The sequence below is a fragment of the Pteronotus mesoamericanus genome, unplaced genomic scaffold (assembly GCF_021234165.1).
Source record: "Pteronotus mesoamericanus isolate MK-2021 breed Mesoamerican mustached bat unplaced genomic scaffold, CSHL_Meso_final contig_78, whole genome shotgun sequence".
Taxonomy (NCBI): Eukaryota; Metazoa; Chordata; class Mammalia; order Chiroptera; family Mormoopidae; genus Pteronotus; species Pteronotus mesoamericanus.
Window position 1 is genome coordinate 7,252,901 of NW_026555258.1, and position 18,806 is coordinate 7,271,706.

General features: G+C 54.4%; 1 protein-coding gene across 5 annotated transcripts in view; it reads right to left on the reverse strand.

Annotated features, from left to right (window-relative positions):
- MVB12B (multivesicular body subunit 12B) overlaps positions 1-18,806 on the reverse strand; it is a 153,908-nt gene that overhangs the window by 18,456 nt on the left and 116,646 nt on the right. For all 5 annotated transcript variants that reach the window (XM_054584366.1, XM_054584369.1, XM_054584367.1 and 2 more), the window contains 2 exons: positions 4,832-4,887; positions 2,118-2,177 (listed from right to left, as the gene is read on the reverse strand). In XM_054584366.1, coding sequence (XP_054440341.1) covers positions 2,118-2,177; positions 4,832-4,887 — 116 coding nt within the window. The remainder of the gene's footprint in view (positions 1-2,117; positions 2,178-4,831; positions 4,888-18,806) is intronic.

The following is an 18,806-nucleotide window of genomic DNA, read 5'->3' on the forward strand; positions in this document are numbered from 1 at the left end:
TTTCTGTGGACACGGAGGACAGCAATGACAATGGCCATGGCAGCGACCTGAGCGGCCGCCGGGGCGGACCCTGTTCCGAGCCGTTCACAAGCCTCTCTCAGTCGGACCGGACACATGCTACAGGGCAAGCACTTTCATTACTGTTCCGGTTTTACAGGAGAGGAAGCCAAGGCCCAGAGACGTGAAATGGAGGAGCTCAGACTCGTGTGCAGGGCGGCGGCCTGCAGAGCCCGCCTGCCCCAACAGGTTCGCTCAGAGCATCGGACCTCAAGGTAATGGTCTAACCGCACGTGGTTGCGGACCCGGCTTCTGTCTTTGGAGGCAGGGAGAGAACTGAGGTGGGCAGTGGCTTCTGCCACATGCATGGGCCCTGCATTGGGTCTGTCCTGCATCACCCTGGGACTCAGAGTCGCCTCCTCCTGTGACTCAAAGACCAGGGTCAGAACACGGGTCCACAAGCCTCCCGTACCCCACTGTCACCACCAGCCCCTCAGAGGGACACGGGGCCACAGACTTTAAGTCACAATGGAGAGGATGTGGAGTTTGACATGCTAGGTCTCAATCTTGTCCTGGGCAAGTGACTTCCCCTCTCAGAGTCCCCATTTCTGCTCCATGAAGTGGGGAGGGATGACAGCCACCTGGTCAGCTTGGGGTGACAGTTACGGCCCAGTGAGTGCTCAGTGGACCCAGGGCGGACGGGGCAACGCTCCGGTGGCGGCCCCGTCTCCGGCACATGCCAGCTCACGACACCCGACCCACGGTGAGGGGCTCTTGTCTGCCAGAGCTTTTGACATATATTCATGGCTCCAGGAAAAGCCCTGGCAGAGGGGTTCAACGACGCTCCCTGTTTGCACAGGGAGAGGGCGTGACCCGCCCCCAGGCGGCGTGGGGCTGGGTGAGGCCTCTGTCCTTATGAACTTGACCATCCTAAATGGGTCACTGGCTGTGCCCCTGCTTCGCCACCCGCAGCCAGAGCGGGCCACCCTCAGAGGCCTTCCCACACACACACTGAGCGCCTCGGGACACGGGCCCCCATGCAGAGGCAGGTCACAAGCGGGCGGCTGTGCCCGGACCATCCCTGGCCCCCTTGATTTCGGGAAGGGCTAGCGAGGAATTCCATGCGCACATCTGTGATGGGCTAGCCGGCCATTCCTTTGCTTAAGTTTACCCACCCCCCAAAATCCTACAGATGACAATCACTTTGGTTTTTATGATTTACTGAAAATCAAAGACAAAAGGGGACTTTTTTGTCTTGTTTTTGTTATGACAGGTTTCGAAATTTGTTGTACTACATTGATTCAATTTTCCTTGATTTCAGCCATCTTTCAATAATGCAACCTGCTTCTGCTGGCTGGGTATACAAGAGAAAACCCAAAGGGGCTGAGAATATTGAAATGGTTCTACCATTTCCATCTTTGAGACAAATGTTCCTCTCCAAGGAGAGCCGGCGGCAAGCACGTGATGCTGAGCAACCTTCTGTGCATCACAGACAACGCACAGGCTGGCGCTGTCTTAGGGGCGGGGGCCACGGGCACCTCTGACCTCCAGTGTGACTCCTGTACCTCAGCCCTCGTTCTTCTGAGTTGTCAGAGCTGCCCCGTCCTGGATTTCTTTGTTTTTATTAGGAAAACATCCGGACTATTTCAAACCGAGCTGCCAAAGGGAGGGTGGCTTATCACACACAGTGGGGTGTATCCCGACCCTGTAAATCACACGGGGGCCAGGGCACGTCCCCAAACCCCTAATGGCGGCGCATCCTAAAACAGAAGGTGGCGGAAAAGTTGACTCCATGCCCATTGCCCAACCTCCTCCACCTTCTTTAAGCTGAGACATTTAAAAAAAAAAATAAAGCACAAGGGATTGTTCTGTCTGTTCCTTAAAACCTTCTGACTTAGAGAAGACAAGGAGGTGCTGGTCATATTTGACTTGAAGTAATGAACACAGTAAACATGAGTGTCTTTTTCCAAGCAATACATTGGAGTGAAATAAAAGTGCTTTTCTCAAAAGGCGCCCCACACCCAGGTCCTTCCTGTTCCTGTTCTTAATGAGAGGAGAGACCCAGGGGTGGAGCGAGCGACGGCTCAGGCCCCCTCCCCCACTCTGGGGGGCTTGCTTACCTCCTTCTCAATTTCTGCCAGAGATTTGATGGTGATTCCCAACAGATCAAAGGGCTGCATCTGAAAATACAGACCAAGTCATCCTTTCAAAGGGCTGGACAACGCTCCTTCACATCGGCTTTCATTGCACAACAGTGTGAAACCCACCCCGCCCTCTGTGATCCCGTGTTTTCTCCACCCCCTTCCCACAGAAACCCGTCAGTGGGACCCTGTGGCGATCAGTGAGGGTCAACGGCCCAGGAGCATACTTCCGGAAAACCTGGCTGTCAGCGGCGTCGGTCCCGTCTGGGAGAGACCCCTGCGTCTGTCTTCAGCACCCAGGAGGGTTGCAGCCATCCCGAAAGATAGTGACTGTCTCCAGTAACTGCCACCTCTCTCCACTTCCCCCCTCCCCTGCACGTGATTTGCTTGCTTCCGTGATTTGCTTGCTTCCGGCAGCTGCGGGGCTGGGGCTGCCCAAGGCTTCACCAGAGGCCGCCCTGACTGCTGAGCCACGTGGTGGAACGTGCCTCGGGAATTCCTGGGGGCTGCAGGGAATCTTTTGTTGGGGACTCCAGGTATCCAGGGAAGGAGCTGGGGGAATTCCAGGTCTTCAAAGGTGCAAGGTGAATGAAATAACTGCCCATTAATTATCATTTGCGAAATCAACGGGGTGGTAAAAAATAATACCGCACTTCCATGGGTGTCTCCATAATTTCATGAATATGGGGGACTTTTTTCTTTTCTTTTTTTAAAGATGCTGGCTTTTCAACACAGCATGAAAAATCAAACACACATGGCCGCGAGAGTGAGCTGGAGGCCCAGAGCAGCCTGGGCCGAAATGCGCGGCGTGGGGGCACAGGGGCCTGGCTGAGGCCCCTCCTGGCCTGCTCTGGGCACACAGGTGTTCTGCAGTCCCACGAGGGCGCCGGCCCCGCCTCCTGCAGCTCAGGCCAGCAGCTGGCAGCAGGGGATGAACAAGTGAAACCTGAGAGCCTTCTACAAACCCCAGGGCCTCCATGGTTCTCAACTGCAGCCCAGAGGTGGGGGCAGAGCCGGAGTGGGGCCGAGGGTCTCCTGCGAGGCGAGGTTAGAAAGAGGCCGGCTTCGGAGTCCAAGGACCGGGACTCAAAACCCGGGCTCCGCGCCTCCTTGCGATGCAGCCGCAGGTTAAATCACTTCATCATTTCCTCTGCTGTTAAAAAGCAGCGTGGGCGGCCCTCCTGGCTGGGCTGCTGGGAGGATTAACCGAGAGAAGCGCAAGGAAGCGCTTGGCACCGGGCTTGGCCCGAGTCCGCGCGCCTTGAGCACTTGCTGAGTCGGCAGCGCCCTGGTAGCAGCACATTAGTGAGGGCGATCTTGGGACAGGGCCACCAAATTAGGCACTCAGCTCCCGGGGCTGCACTGCCAGTAGCCAGGAAACAGTTTGGCTCTCACCTGCTGCCAGCCCGGGCGGTGCAAGAGCGGGGCTGCCTGCCCGCGCTGCCCGGGACCCAGCAGAGGTCCAGCTGTTGTATCATTAGGCTCTGACTGCCCCACTAAACTTTCCCGACTGGAGCTGGTGCGCAGGACAGAACAGCCTCTCCAAGGGAGCAGGCAGGAGAGGCGCCAGCGTCTCCATGGCAACGCGGCCAAGTGGAGTCGGCTGAAGTTACTCATGCTCCGCATGTCACGTCAGGAGCATTTTTCAAGATTAAGCTGCTTACCAGAAGGGTTCAGAGGAGGCCTATTATATTTCATGAAAATGGAAACTACAGAGCAGGTCAAATCGCAAGCCGGGTGGTTTTAAGCTGGATCCAAGGAAAACACTGAAGGATTCTTTAGTGGGTGCCCAAACCAGGGCCTTCACGTTTATTAGCTGCTCAAAGCAAACTTCTTCAGAAAGGACAAAAAAAAAAAAAAAAAAAAAAAAAAAAGGCAACAAAAACATACCCAGAAACAAGTCTATCGAGCCAGCGTGGGCCAGGCTGCGTAGCTGAGGGAGGGCCACCGCCATCCTGGGGGGCAGGCACCATCCGGGAGGGGGCATCCGGGAGGAGAGTGCCGGGAGGGGGGTGCCAGGCGGGGCCTGCAGCCCAAGCCCACAGCCACCCAGCGCTCTGCGTGGTGGCGCCTCTCAGGGCCTGCGTTCTGGCCTTGAGGCCCAGCCAGCTGTCTCAGTGCCCCTGTCACTGAAGACAGCTTGGGGGCTGGGTCTGCTCGCGTGAGTCGTGCTGGCCGGCGGTGAGCAGGAAACCCACCGCTGCAGGACCCTGCGTAGCAGGGTCAGCCGGCCCTACCGGGGCCTCCAGCTAGAATGGAAAGAACGAGGCGGCCTCCCTTCTGTAGGACACCATCATTGTTAAATAAAAAAAGAACAGACATTAAGCTGACCTTGGAAACCAAGTGAAGTTCAGTCCAATTAACCGTCACATTTGCAACAAAAAGTCTAGGCTGTGTCTGAGTTTGCTAGTCTGTCTCGCTCCCTCTTCTTTCGTTCACTCTCAAGGGCCTACGAGGGACAGCCTCAGCTGAAGGGGCGTAGAGGGGCTCGACCCACTCGCAGGGCTTGGGCAGCCGGCCAACGGCCAGGGCGGCGCTTCTGCCAGGCTGGGGATAAACGTGCCCGCGGGGGTGACCCTCATGGAGGCAGGGATGGGGTGGGGGGCACCAGGAGAGCCCTGCATGCCACTGGGTGGGGGAGCTCAGGCTGGGGGTGGTAAGAGGGAAGGGGAGAGATCACGCATACAACTTACACTCTCTGGAACACAAGAAAACTTCTCTGAGATCATAAAAGGCACACCATCCATTGCTGCAAAAGAAGAAGAGAGAATGGCATTGTAGACACCATCCATGTTCAGCAATTGAGACATCAACATAGGTGGTACAAGCCAGTGGGTGGCTAAAGCGAAGCAACCCGCACACAGGTGAGAGAGCCTTAGGGGGCCGTGTGCATGGGCACCATCCCTGCTCCTGGGACACACAGCTGCTGCGGGAGGCAGGCGCTCCGCACGGCCCCAGAAGAGCAGGCAGCTGTGTAGACAGAGCTGCAGGAGCAGAGAAGGGCCCAGCACCCACCCTAGGAGCCAGATCTCCGGCCTGCGAGTGGTAGGAGCCACTGAGGGCTGCCGGCAGGACAGAGGTGCAGGAGGCCGAGGGGACAGAGCGGTGCTCGTGAGATGGGCCGCGGCGGGGGTGTTAGACACTCTCTCAGCCGAGAGGGTCACGTCCCAGGCTGTCAGACTCATGGGATGTGTCTAGGTTGGAAGAAAGAGTGGCTTTGGAGCCAGACAGACTGGGTTTGAATCCTGGCCATGGCCTTGAATGGGCTCCATAAGTTCCATTTCAAAGAGGATGCACAGGTGCGTGTGAATGGGTGGTGCGTGCAGCACCCACCCAGCACTCGGCACAGAGCAGGTGCGGGGCTGCTCGGCCACTTTCGTGACCTCGGTCACAGTCCTGCACGGCTCACCCGCCTGCCTGGTCTCAAAGGCTGGCACAGAAAGGGTACGGAGGTCTGCAAATGCGTGTGAGTGTGTGTCTCAGAGGGGCATCCCTTTTCCATAGCCCTCTGCCCACGGTGTCCCCAGGTCACTGCCTCACTCCGCAGAGGCACACGGAGAAAACCACCGCCCGGCACTGTCTCTATCAGCATGTTCCCTCCCGGGACAAGTGCACTTTGTGAATTACGGCGTCAGAGAAGGGCTGAAACCCTGTCTGTGCTGGAAACCCTGGCACAGGGGACAGGCCCCGTCTGACAGGGCGGCATGAGGAACACACCCAGCATGAGGCTGGGCAGCCGGGGAGAGTCCTCGGGCCTGGCTTCTTGGTCAGGTCCCAGCATGGCCGGGAACAGGCTGTGGCCCGGCCCCCTCGCTGGTTCCGGCCATTTGGGCTCGACCTGCAGCCCAGCGGTCGGCATGGGGGCCTCACCCCAAGGGCAGATTGGTTTCTGGTAAATCATAGTTTTAGGGAGAAATGAACTGACAGAACAAAAGCCAGTTTCCCAGGAAATATGTTCTTTGCTTCCCCCAGTATTTGAAACAGGGACATCTCTGGTATATAAGCGGGGGACAATTTTTCTCATTCCTAAGAAAGAAGAGTCACAGATGCAGAATGAAGAAAAGCAACAGAAGAGGGAATAAAAGAAAGAAAGGAAAATAAATCTGGGACAAATCCTCTGAGCAGCCAAATGAACCAAATGGCTCACTTTAAACTATGTTCATAATTTATTTCAGGGAAGGAAAAAATATAAAACTTTGGTAAGTCTGAAGAAGAACCAGAGCAGCTGGCCCTGGCAGCTGGCCGGACGCCCCCACCCCCACCTTTCTGCGGAAGGCTGCTGTCCAAAGCGTGGCCTCCGGCTGGGACGCAGACACCTCCGGTCTCCCATCATGGGGGGGCCCTGCAAACTGCGGTGACTGCTGGCCGCAGACCGGCTGAGGGCTGCGAACAGCGCCGCACTGCCCCAGGAGGAGGGGAAAAGCCCCAAATGACCTGACACGGTAGGTGACATTCAAACACAACAGTGAGAGCGGAGGACTTGCGCGTGCGTGCTCATCTACAGCTGGGAAGTCGGTGACCAGGCCACCATGCCTTCGAGAAAGGGGCAGGACCAGGTCCCACTCGAGATCCAAGAGGAGGCCGTGCTCCCTCCCCAGCACCTGCCGCTGTCTGCCCAACGTGGACTCACCCCGCGTGGCACTGACCGCCGAGCCCTTCCCTGTGCACGGAGAAGGGCAGGCACGGGGGTACTCGCCTTTCTGATCATTCCACAGATCAGAGGCTCAGAAAGGTCGCGGTCTGCCGAGGTCACCCAGGTAGCAAGCAGGGACTCCCAAGTCCGTTAGGTAGAAGTGGGGTTTCTGAACACAAACCTCCTGCGTCCTGCACACCAGGCCCTTCAAGGTCTGACGGCCATTATCACACCTTCCGCAAGCCTCCCGGGGGCCCTTCTCTAAGCTCTTCTCATGGGGCCTGTGGGCCAGGAAGAGCCATGTGCTCGAAGGGCCCAAATGCGGACCCACGATCACCTTCTCCCCAAGCCCACTGTTCCTTGGTCCTCCTCCTGGCCGTTCCAAGTCAAGCGCTAGAAGCCACCGCCTTCTCCACCCCACCTTTAAAGTCCCAAAGCCCATGGCTGTCACTCGCCATGGCCACGTCACTCTCCGCTCTCTGTACACCTATCTGCACACACACAGCTCCAGGTGGCAGGGCCAGGGCCGGCCCGCGCGCCCCATGGCGCCATGGTCGGGAAGCACTCTCACTGCACGCCCGGAGGGCGGCCTGCACAACAGCACCTCTAAGCACCCATCACCCCCCGACAACCCCCACCATTCCGGTTCCTTCAAGAGGCCTTCTGCCTCTGGACTGTTAAAGACCTTATTAGTGTTTGGGACTTCCTGTTAATATCCGCTGCCAAACGCCCTCTCCCTGGTGACAGTTGTTTCTATCTAAATGTCAACATATGATTAGAGAACTTGTGTTCTGAAAGGGTGGTAAAGTGACCTGCAAAGGCCTGACTACCCCCCGGGGAAATGAGTTGGGAGGCCCTGGGGTGGGGGGGAGGGAGGAGGCCCCGTCCAGCCGAAGGCCCAGCAACACCTGGACCTCCGAAGGGAAGCGGATGGGAGGATTTTCCAGGTGGGGTCCCCACTGGCCTATGGGGCCCTGTGCCACGCACTGTCCCTCTTCACAGATCACCCCCTCCCTTCACCCCTTATGCTACACCCAGCCATCCTTCTGGGGTCTGTTCTCTTGCAGGAAGCCATCCCCCCGAGGTCCCGTGCCCCTCTCCCCACTCCGTCCAGCACCATGTCTCCTCTCCTGGTGGTGGTCCACGTGCGAGTCTCCTCTGCATTCCCGTGTCCCTGGCACAGGGCGCAGCCCAGAGGGGCTCCGTGGGCATGCAGGGACAGTGATGGAGGCTGCTCCCCGCAGGAATGTCCCTGTGGACGCAGGCGTTCCAGCCGGGGGCACATACCAAACCCCGCGAAGGCCTGGTAAGCTGCTGCCTGCCGCCCACCCAGCTGGCTGGCAGGCAGGGACGGAGCCGTGGGTTTTGAGAAGTCTGGGAGCCACCTGCAGGGACGGAGATCTGAGTGGGCAGGAGTGCTTCGTCTTGTTTTTTTAATTTTGATAATTGAGGTTAAGTTTACATACTATAAAATTAGCTATTTTAGAATAAATGATGCCGTGGTGTCGGGCACCCTCACGGTGCTGAGCGACCGCCACCTCCACGGGGCTCCAAAACATTTTCCTTGCTCCAAGGAACCCCCACACCCAGACCCTTAGCAGGCCCCCCATGATCGGGCTTGTATTCCTTCTTCCAGCCGACAGGCATGTCTGGGAACCTAAGACTGGCTTTCGGGACTGTGGTGGCCCAGCCCCCTGGGCTGCTTGCTATGCTCCTGCCTCGCTAGTTACGACGAGATGGGAAGAGCGGTTTGCCAGGGCCGCTGGTCGGACTGGGAAGGCTGCAAGTAAAAATCGAGGAGAAAAATAAAAGGACCCAGAAAAAAGTAACTTGTCAAACTTGGATGTTAGCAATAGTAGTATTTTTATGTACATATAGCATATATGATATATAAATAAACTTTTATATAAATGTATAATGTGTCACATGTGTCTATTTCATATATTTATGGAATATAGGATATAGTTTTATATTCTGTACCTATATACACACATATCCATACATGTACACACACAGAGAGCATTCTGAGACTGAAGGAAGTGGGAAACAGTGCACGGTGGCCACGGCCACACCTCCCAGCGGGCCTTCCGCACCCCCCCTCCCAGGGTGACATCCCTGCTCCCCCTCCTCCCTCTGGAACCTGCAGGACGTGGGGAGCTGTTGGGGCTGAGTGAGGGCTAATCCGCCCAGGGAGCAATCAAGGGGTTTGGCTAAGGCCCACCTTCTGGCCCCAGGGAGGAGGGAGCCAAAGGCGGCTTCTTCATACACACACTGCTGAGGGGCTGGAGACAGAAGGCCAGACGCCCTGTCATTGTGGGACACCCCTCCCCCCCCGAAAGCAGTCATGTGAAGAGAAGGGAGGAATTTGGGACCAGGTGCCACTGTATCTTAGAGTTTATGATAGAAAGACAGGCTCAGTCAGATGCTCTTCAAACTCTTCTAGAACACAGAAGAAAAGGAGGCGAGTGGGTAGGATCTCGTGGCCTGGGACGTGGGGACGGAGCTCACTGAGAGGAACGAGACACTTGCGTCCACGTGTGGAGCCTTTACAAGGCGGGTCAGGGGCCCCAGGAGCCAGCAGAAGTTTGCTAAACAGACAATCTGCCAGCCCAATTTCATATTTTAAAGAACCTAATATGTCAAAGAGTATGGTAAGCTGAAGGGATGCGGATTTTAGCAAAGCACTTGACAAAATATCTTATGTTACCCAAGTGGATAAAACAAATAAATATGGCTGGACAGTGTTAAGGGCTGGGGAACCTTTAACTGGTTGGACTGGATGGACAAGTAGCTGACTAATAGATTGATGTTGACCTTGAGCGACTTCTCTGGAGGTTGCCCAGGGTGCTATCAATTACTTCCCTGAAGATGTGTGTAGTGTGCCTATCCAATACATGGCCGATGGGGAGTCAGGGAGGACAGCCTATCAACTGGTAACAGGGAAATCCAACACAGATCTCAAAAACTTAGGATCATGGGCTAAATGTAACTGATGAAAGACCAATGTTAAGTCTTATACTTTAGGTCCAAACACCAACTGTATCAGATGGAATGAAAGAGATGAGAAGGATATGAGAACAGATTTGTTTGTACTTGAACAACGTGATTCGCCATTTACAAAGCAGGGGTGGGGGGCCATTGTCAAGGCACAGCTCCCCAGTCCTGGTGCCTGAGCCGGGGGCTCGCTGCCTCAGCCTGGAGCTCAGCGCCGGGACCGGATTCTCAGAGGGATATCCGACCGCTTCCCAGGAGACTGAGGGTGGAGAGGGACCCGAAGCCAGACCAGAGGAGGGAGGAGAGGAGGCCATCAGGCCTGATGCTCCAGGGAGGCACGATACTGTCCATTTTGGGTCATCTCTGCCCCTCCTCCCCCGGAACCCCAGAGCTCAGCGCTGCGCCCAGCACATGGGAAGTTCAGCAAGGTTGGGGGCTCTGGTCTAGTAAGAGAAGGCTCGAAGGTGACCGTAACCAAATGTCTGCAGGTATCCTCAGAGCTGCCACAGGAAGAGGCGCTAGAGAGGCAGGGTGCGGTTCCAAGGGGACAGCTGCCCTCCTCCAGGGAAGCCGTGAGCAAGGGCTGGCGGAGCTGAGCGCCAAGAGCCCAGCAGGCGCCTGTGTCAGGAGCTGGGGAGGGATTCTGCGTGCTGCGTACAAAGCGGGTCTGTGGGACTGCGAAGTCCCCTTCTAATTCCGTAACATTCATTTCTACTCTCCTTATCTGGGCAGCCTTTCCGTATTTTAAAATATCTAGAGGTTTGCCAAACATAATTCTTAAAATCAACGGCACACGTTTCTCATGTGTTCCAAAAGCGCGCTCATAAATCACCTCCACCCTGGCTCCTCGTGGGGGAGCCACGTTCCCCCCTCCCCCCCTCCCTCCCCTAACTGAAGCCAGTGTTTTGTCTTCACTGCTGGTAGCACTGAGACCAAACCCTTTTCTGGCATCCTCTATTGCCGAGTCCTCCTCCAAGTGACGCACGGCAAGGGGGCTGGAGACAGGGCCAGGGGGGAGAGGTCCCTGCTCTCACGGAGCCACCATCAGGACATGGGGGCTCTATTTTCATCCCCAACCTGCCCTCCCTGTCAGCCTGGGGCTTTTACAGGGGTCTCACATAGACATGGCCTGACCAGTCCGTGGTCACGACTCAGCATCGGGGACAGAGCCTGCCCTTGCCTCGTGGGGGCCTAAACTGACATTCCTGGGCACACAGCAGTGACATACACTGTCCGGGCAACTCCCTGAGTGACATGACAGACTCCCCCAAGCTCAGAGGTGACACAGCTTCTCCCCCTGCCCTGTTCTACCAAAGAGAGAAAAGAAAAGGAAACCTACACGTATGGACCACTGACTAGGCAATGACGATGCATCAAATAACCCCCAACATGACCACTTGCAAGTTACACTGAGGGAAACCGAGGCTCAGAACAGTTAAGTAGCTTGAGGGAGCCAGGACTTGAGCTCAGAGTCCAGCCTGAGGCGGCATGCAGTGGGTGTGGTGGGGTCCACAGACCTGCGCCTTACCTCCGGCTTAGCGGGTGGCCGAGGTGTGGCCCAGCGGTCCCCTCGCCTCCCTGAGCTTTAGTGACCCTGTCTGTAAGATGGGGATAGCAGACACTCTCCCAGGAGGCTGTTGTGGGGCAAAAGGAAATGCAATCAGACAGGAGAGGCGGAGTGAGGGGCGCGTGCCAGCGTTTCCTTCTTTTTCTTTCTGAGTTTTTCTTTTTGGTGGCAGTTTTAACAAAACGCTGATCCACACCAAGCAAGCAACCTACAGCAGATGAAAGCAAGGAAGTGCCGCGGGCTCCGTAGCACAATTAGCATTCTCCTAAACAAACGAGCTTCAACAGAGCTGTAATTAAGCAGGCCTGTAATTAAGTATATGCCCTTTATCATAACGATCATGCTTAAAAGTGGCATGATGCATGGGACTCGGTTATTAATGCTGTAATCCCAAACTGAAGTGCCACGACAGAGAAATCAGCGTGTCAGGCCTGTCGCCGGAGTGTTTGTAAAATACATTAGAGGAAAAAACCAGGAAACAATGAGCTCATTCAACTGTTCTTTTTACAGCCAGGCACTGCGAGTCAAGAGGACTGCGAATGCTTACAGAATCTGCAAGGTTTAAACAAATAAAGCTCTAACCTGCTACTGTATTGATACCATCCATCTTAAAAAAGGCAAAGGTTGGGGGGTGGCGGGGCGCTGATTTTTTTTTTTCCCAACTGACCCGAATACCTGCCTTTGCTGTTCTTGGGGGAAGCGGTCCAATTTGCATGCTGTATTTGCTGGACATAAACTTGGACTCTTGCTTGCACAGACAGCTCTGCCATGAATCTGTGGGAACTCTGCCTGGCAGCGGGTAGGGGTACAGCTCCTGCATCTCCCTGCATATGAGAACTATCATTTTACTTGCCAAGGCAGCCCCTCGGAACCATCCCCTCCGAGCACACACCCCCTCGGACTTCTGTGGGCTCATCTCTAACCCACCGCTCACTAACCCCCAAGGGCTCCGGACCCAGGGCCACTCCATCGCCTTGGGTACCCAGAGTTGCCCAGGGCTACCAACCCCTTAAAAATAATGTTCCAATCAACACATGCAATTAATTTCAACATGCATGCCAGAGTGACAAAATCATGTGGTAGAGAATGTAAAATTAAGAAAACGACTCCATTACCAGCATCTCAATTGTTACCTGCTTACAGTTGTCAAGCAGTGTTAAGTGAACTTGAGTCATGGTACCTCAGAAGTACTTGCAGAGATGGTGGTGAACAACGTGCTTCCTGGCAGGTAGTCATTCTCAGAATAAAATTAAACGCCACCGGAGTGGTGGGAGGCCTTTAATTCCGCGCCGGCTTGGGGCTCGGGGCTGTAAATAATCAGCAGCCCGGCCCTTTCTTCTCCCCTTTCCTGCGGTGGTTCAAAAGTCCTCCACAATTTGCACGGGAAAAATGCCAACAACTCAAGACCTCAAGGCCATTTCTCAAAACTCATTTGCAAACCAAAACACCGAGCATAGTCTGCGTTCTCAGTGATTTCACTTTGAGGATATTCCACGGAAGATATTTGTAGACGCCTCCAGAGCAGTCTATTCGGTGACCTTCCAATTGAGTTTACACAAGGCCAACAACTTCCGTCTAGATCCCCAAGGTAATTTGTTTCACCATGTTATTCATAAGCCAAAAGGAGTGATTTGTCAGCCACGTCAAGACCCTTCTGAGCCCCATACATGGGAGGCAGCCCCGAGGGAAGGAAGGAGCGGGCGCCAGAGTCAGATGGGGTGAGCTCGGCCACCGGCCGGCCGTGGGGCTCTGGGCAAGTCACTCAGCCTCTGAGTTTCAGACTTTCGTCTGTCTAAGAAGGGCAATCATGCCCACTCCACAGCGCGGCTCAGGGGGTGAACCGGCAGCAGAGGGCGGGCCGGGCCAGCCCAGCCCAATGGGCAGCAGGAGGCACCACAGTGGTGTCGCCTGGGTCTCGCAGAGCAGGCAGCCGACACTTCCTCCCAGGAATGAATTAGGATCAGGTCCTCCGCGCCCTCTTTGACTCAGGACCAACATTTAATCTCTGAGCCTCTCTTTCCTCCACTGTAGACGGAAGGGAATAATAATACCTGGATTGCGGTGGCATTTAGGTAAGAACCGAAAGCCCCAGGTACAGACAAGTGCTCAATAACTGTCATCATCACCATCATCATCACCATCACCATCACCACGACCGCCCTGGGGGACAATGCCTTTCTGAGGCACTAGACCTTTTTCTTCTCCTGCCTTTCTTTTACATACAAGCAGAAGTGCTGTCATATTCAATTATGGAGCCTATGGGCTGAGTCCCAATCCAAAGGCTTCTCAAGGGGCGGAAGCAAGGCCTGCCCAGAGGGCCCTGGGCCACCTGCCCTCTCTAGTGGTTCAGGTCAAGCTCGACAGTAGGAGCACGGCCCCAGCTGGGCCCAGGCGGCTTCATGCCCCCTGGGAGAGAGCCCCCAAAGAAAGTGAAGGAAACTGCCCCTGCCAAGAGTTAGTTTGCCGGTGAGTAGGAAATGCCATACTCTCTACAACAGAGCTGCCTTCACATCACAAATATTCTCTGAGCTTCTATCTAGTGTGGGTAATTAGGAAGCTCCCCTCCATACTTCTCAATCTCCTCATCTCTACACAAAACACCTTCCAGTAACTGCTACTTCCATCACTGTGTGGGGCCAGTCCACCATTCCACAGTCCCTGTGTCCTGAGGGGAACCTTCTTCAGAGCAGCTGGGGGGTGGAGGGTGGGGAGCAGGGGCCTGGAACAGGACCTCTGCCTCCCCTCGGCTCGGGGTGGGCCTCTGAGCTGCGGAGCTGGGAGGGCAGGAGTCCAGAGGGCTGGGCTCCGAGCGGCTGCCCCGCACTCCACACCCACGAGAACCTCCAGGTGCGTGAATAAGGACATTCTCAGTCTGCTACGGGGACACTTTTTAAACTTCCTAAGTACTTAACGGCTTGGGGCAGAGACCTACTGCGTTTTGCTCAAAGTAAAGATAAAACCCATTGCATTCCTGCCACAGGAGGCGTGAGGTGGGAACGTCGCCTTCCTACAGGACGTGAAGATGCCATCTGAAGGGGGAGGGGCGGAAAAGTATAACTAGGAAGGCGACTGGAAGCGTGTGGACCTGCGGGATGCGAAGGGGCCATCACTTGGCCACACCACTTGTGGCCAAGACCACGTGCCCACCACAGATGTCTAGGGAGCCCGCTTTCAAAGGCAGGTCTCGCTCCTTCTTTCCTTTCCTCAAACACTTCAAGTTTCCTGAGGTTCACAGGGTGATGGCGAATTGCCACCATCCAGGCCCTCACAGGTCCGAACCCACACGCCAAACTGGGTACCCTTTGCCGACCAAGTCACACCTCCTATGTGTGACACGCCCCCCTCCTTGCTGTGGGCTCAGCCTGGAGAGCCCACTCCTGCTCAGGAACCCCTGAAATGGGCTGAAACGCTACCCCTTTGAGGCACCTTCCAAGTGGCTGCTCATCGGATCGGCAGTCAGTTTGCCCAGTACATGGTCCCAGCACGTGTCCCAACATCCTTGCCTGACGACTCGCTTGTGCTGGCTTAGGGCTGTCCAGAGGCGGTGAACAAAGGCCACTGCCTAGAAGAAAGCCCTGTTTTGTAATGGAAAGTCTTTAGGACTCTGTGAAAAAGGGACATTTTAACTCCTTTTTTTCTGATTCCATGATCAATAAGTCAACTTTTAATGACTTTTTTATTTGCCCAAGTACCTTAGTAACAGGGCGGTAGGCTAAAGTATCGCACGCACTGGAAAGGTACAAACTTGTTATAAATTTCATTTAAGATTTGAAGAGAGACTGTTCACAGGTTAAAAATGGTACACAATGTGATGTTTTGCTACCACAGCACAAAGATTTCCGGACCTAGATTAGCGGACTGAGACCCCCAGGGCCTGGGTACCCCCGAGTGAACACGAGAGCTCGGGGAGGAGGGCTGGAGCTGAGGCCCGCGCCGGAGGGTGGGGGGTGAGCCCCGGAGGGGCAGCCACCATGGGAAGTGCCACCTGAGCAGACCCCGGGCTTCATCCTGCCTGGAGCTGCCAGGGGCTTCCCAAAGACCAGCCACAGTGACAGACCTAAGGGCCAAATAAAGAGGAACCTGCAACTAACGATGGAAAGTCTGGCAATCGAAACCCGACTTCTATTTACGTAAGACTGTGTGCACTTGAACCAGGTCACAGCTTAATAATAAAACTACCAATTTGCAGCGGAGAAAAAGCCATTTCAATGTCTCATGTTTTCCTTGCTTTACAGAAAGCTTAAGTAGTGGATTCCCGGTTCACAGTCCAAGGCCTGGCCGTCCTCCCCCTCGGGAAGCTAGACCGGGGGGGAGGTGGGTAGGCGCCGATGGTCCCCGCCGAGGGTGTGGGACGGCAGGGTGCCCTCTGCACGCCCGTAGCTGGGACGGGCAGGGGAGGACATACACTGGACATGCACGGGTACATTTCCAATCAGCAGAATTTTCAGGAAACTTTTCCCTGGGCAAATGGCTTCCCTCGAATGCGGTACGCCACTTTCCAAAGCCCGGCTCTTAATGGACACACTCTCCGGGCCGTGGCAACATGAGCGAAAGGGGGCAGCTCGCGACAGCGCCGACACCTGACCCGCCGCCCGCTCTCACTCGGAAATACCAGGCAGTGTGCTTCCTTCTATCTAGTTGCTGTGCATGGGAGGTACGATGCCATAAATTACCCAGATTTCAGATTTAATATTAACCTTTAAAGGGCATGTCACAAAAACATAGTCTCTAAATATTGGTTTTGAGTTCACTCTGTAAGTCTATTATGGAAAGTAGCTGCCGCCCATCTCTGACGGCACCTGTCACGGGCACCGCCTGCCACATGACAGTAATTCCAACCGAACTCAGCAGTCCCGCAAATGAACAATTCAGCCGTCCACTCTTACCACACTCAAAGCGCAACCTTAAGGTTTAATAATAGAGCCTGCTAATATCACTCTAATTTCTAGAGCTGATGAACTTTCAGAGGCCAACATGAGCTGAAATAACGAGCAGAGAGATGACAAAGGATTTTAATCCAAGGCTCTTTGAACTATCCAGTATAATAAGCACTTGTTCCTTTCCACAATGGGCATATAAAAGAGAAATCTAAGTAATAATTGCTGTAATTATCTTGAAAAATATGCAAAGATTAATGGTGATTATGAAAATCTGTATAATTGTTCCCTGAAATCATCACTGATCAAGTGTATCTTGAAATGGCTGCTGCCGGGGAACTTTTAACACCGCCCTCCATGTGGGCACGGAAACATGCCACTTTGGCTTCCTCCCTGTAACACATCACCCTGTGTTTACGAAATTGTTTTTCATCATTTCCAGTACCTTGGCCTGCATTTTAACTCTTCGTACCAGTGCCCTGAAAAGGTTCCAAGGCGCCCTTAATGGGATGCGTGTGTCATTGTGGTTCAAAGCCCCAAGTTCAACTTGTTATTTATTCAAATAATTAATTACTCTTGTATCCATCGAACAGTTTGTCATGACACATTAATGACTTGATAGACTTCTATGAACTGGTGAACACAGAACAGCAGAGCGTTTTTATCGTCATTTAATTTTAAAACGATCCTGTGTGAAATTATCTAGTCGTGAGTGATGGGAGCATAAAGAACAGACTCAGCAAAGCCCCTTTTGGATCATTGCTTTATTAATGGTAACGTCAGGGAAATGAAAAATGCTAACATTGTCATATTCCGCTGCTGGGTGGAGATGAATGGCTGGGGTGTGGGCGAGGGCTCCGCCGGCTCCTGCCGAGAGTGCGCTGCCCCGCCCGGCGCCCCTCGGGGCAGGCCGGGCCTTGCACACCCACGGGCTCCACAAAACCACCTCTACGCCCGGCTCCCTTTTGAGTTTATGGCTCTTGACGTCTATTACTTTGTGTGTGTGGTCTTTTTTTTTTTTTTTTTTCCCAACTTGAATTTTCCACTAGTGATATAAAGCACCCTCACGAAAACATTTCGCTTTATTGCTTTGAACATTAAACGTTATTAATCCAATAGAAACACGTTAAAGATATTGCTGTCACCTTTAAATGTGAAATGATATTAGGTGCTAAAAAACGCTGGGTTGGTAGAAAAGATGTTCCCTTAGTTTCTTTCAAGTCTTGAGATAACTGCGCTGGGTTGATGACAAAATAATATTTCTACATGGCTCACAGCACAACATCTGCTTAAAAGAGACTTCCTGTTCAGCTATTCTTCTTTATACACATACAGCGAGAAAAGTGTTTCTCGATTGTTTTAATTACAAACTTGGGAATCTATGCAAAGTACTCCCCAGCAGAGTCTTTCAAAGACGATAGACGGCAATCCCTGAAGACTCGCAGCACCAGCCTGCGGGGGGAAGGTGAGGGGACTGCGGGGGGCTCTGCTGCCAGAACACAAGTCCACTCGGGCCGGTGGAAAAGGCGGCAGGGCCCTGTTCCCGCCCTCTTCGCAGAGAGAAGGGTGGATTTCTCTTCCCTTACACACTTCCTGTTTCTGATTTCCTGATCCCAGAGAATAGCTCTACCACCCACTTGCATGGTCAGTCTAGAGACCTGGAGTAGTAGGGACTTGTCCCCATATCTCACCGTCACGAGGCCTTTAAATCCCCAAAAGGGCAGGTCACACCCGTGTGAACTCCTACTCTGTGTCAGACCCGGTCCAGGCGCTGTCTGCGTGTCGGCCGCCCTCTCACGGTCATCCCGCGAGGGGCAGGCGCGCAGGTCCGCACTGTCCTCACGTCACCCCGATTTTAGGGAGGACACTCAGGCAAAGAGCAGTTAAGCACCCAGCCCGGGAACATGCGGCCACAAGAGGCGGCGGCTGAATTAAACCCAGGGAGCCCTGCTCTTTCCTGCGACTCCACGGTGCCTCTGACTTCTATCCAGAGCTCTCTCTGGCACCTGGTCCTCGCCCCCGCCCCCCCCCCCCGCCACTGGACATGATGGCGGACACCAAGCTCTCTGGTCCTGACATCACCTGTCTGGTGGCTCCGGGCTCCGCATCCCTCCAATCCCTCCATCCTACAGAACAGGATTTGGAGAGAAACAGGGTATGAGCAGCTGCCCGCCCAGGAAAGTGCCGCAAAGTAGAACATTTGAGGCCTCCGCTGGCACAATGGAAAACATATCTGACGTGAATTAACATGGGGGTGTTAGAATTCCAAGGATAAACAAATCCGAGGATGTAGGTGGGTACCTGCCATAAGTTTGGTGACCTATTTTGTGGACTGCCTTCCTTTCTCAGCTGGGGACACTTGGGCCCGACTGCCCACGACTTTCATAGGGACATCTCCAGCAAGTGGCAGCCAAGTCAGAGCTCAGTATGCAGTGAGGTCCAGTTTCTGCGCGGAGAGCAGAGCCGTGACCAGCCCACGCGGCCAGTGGGATGGAGCCAAGTTTACAGGCTGTGGGGTGTATCGCAGAGTCATTTGGGAGAGGGCCAGGGAGCCCCTTGAGGAGACAGGCAGGTGCCTTCCAGGGCAGCTGTTACAG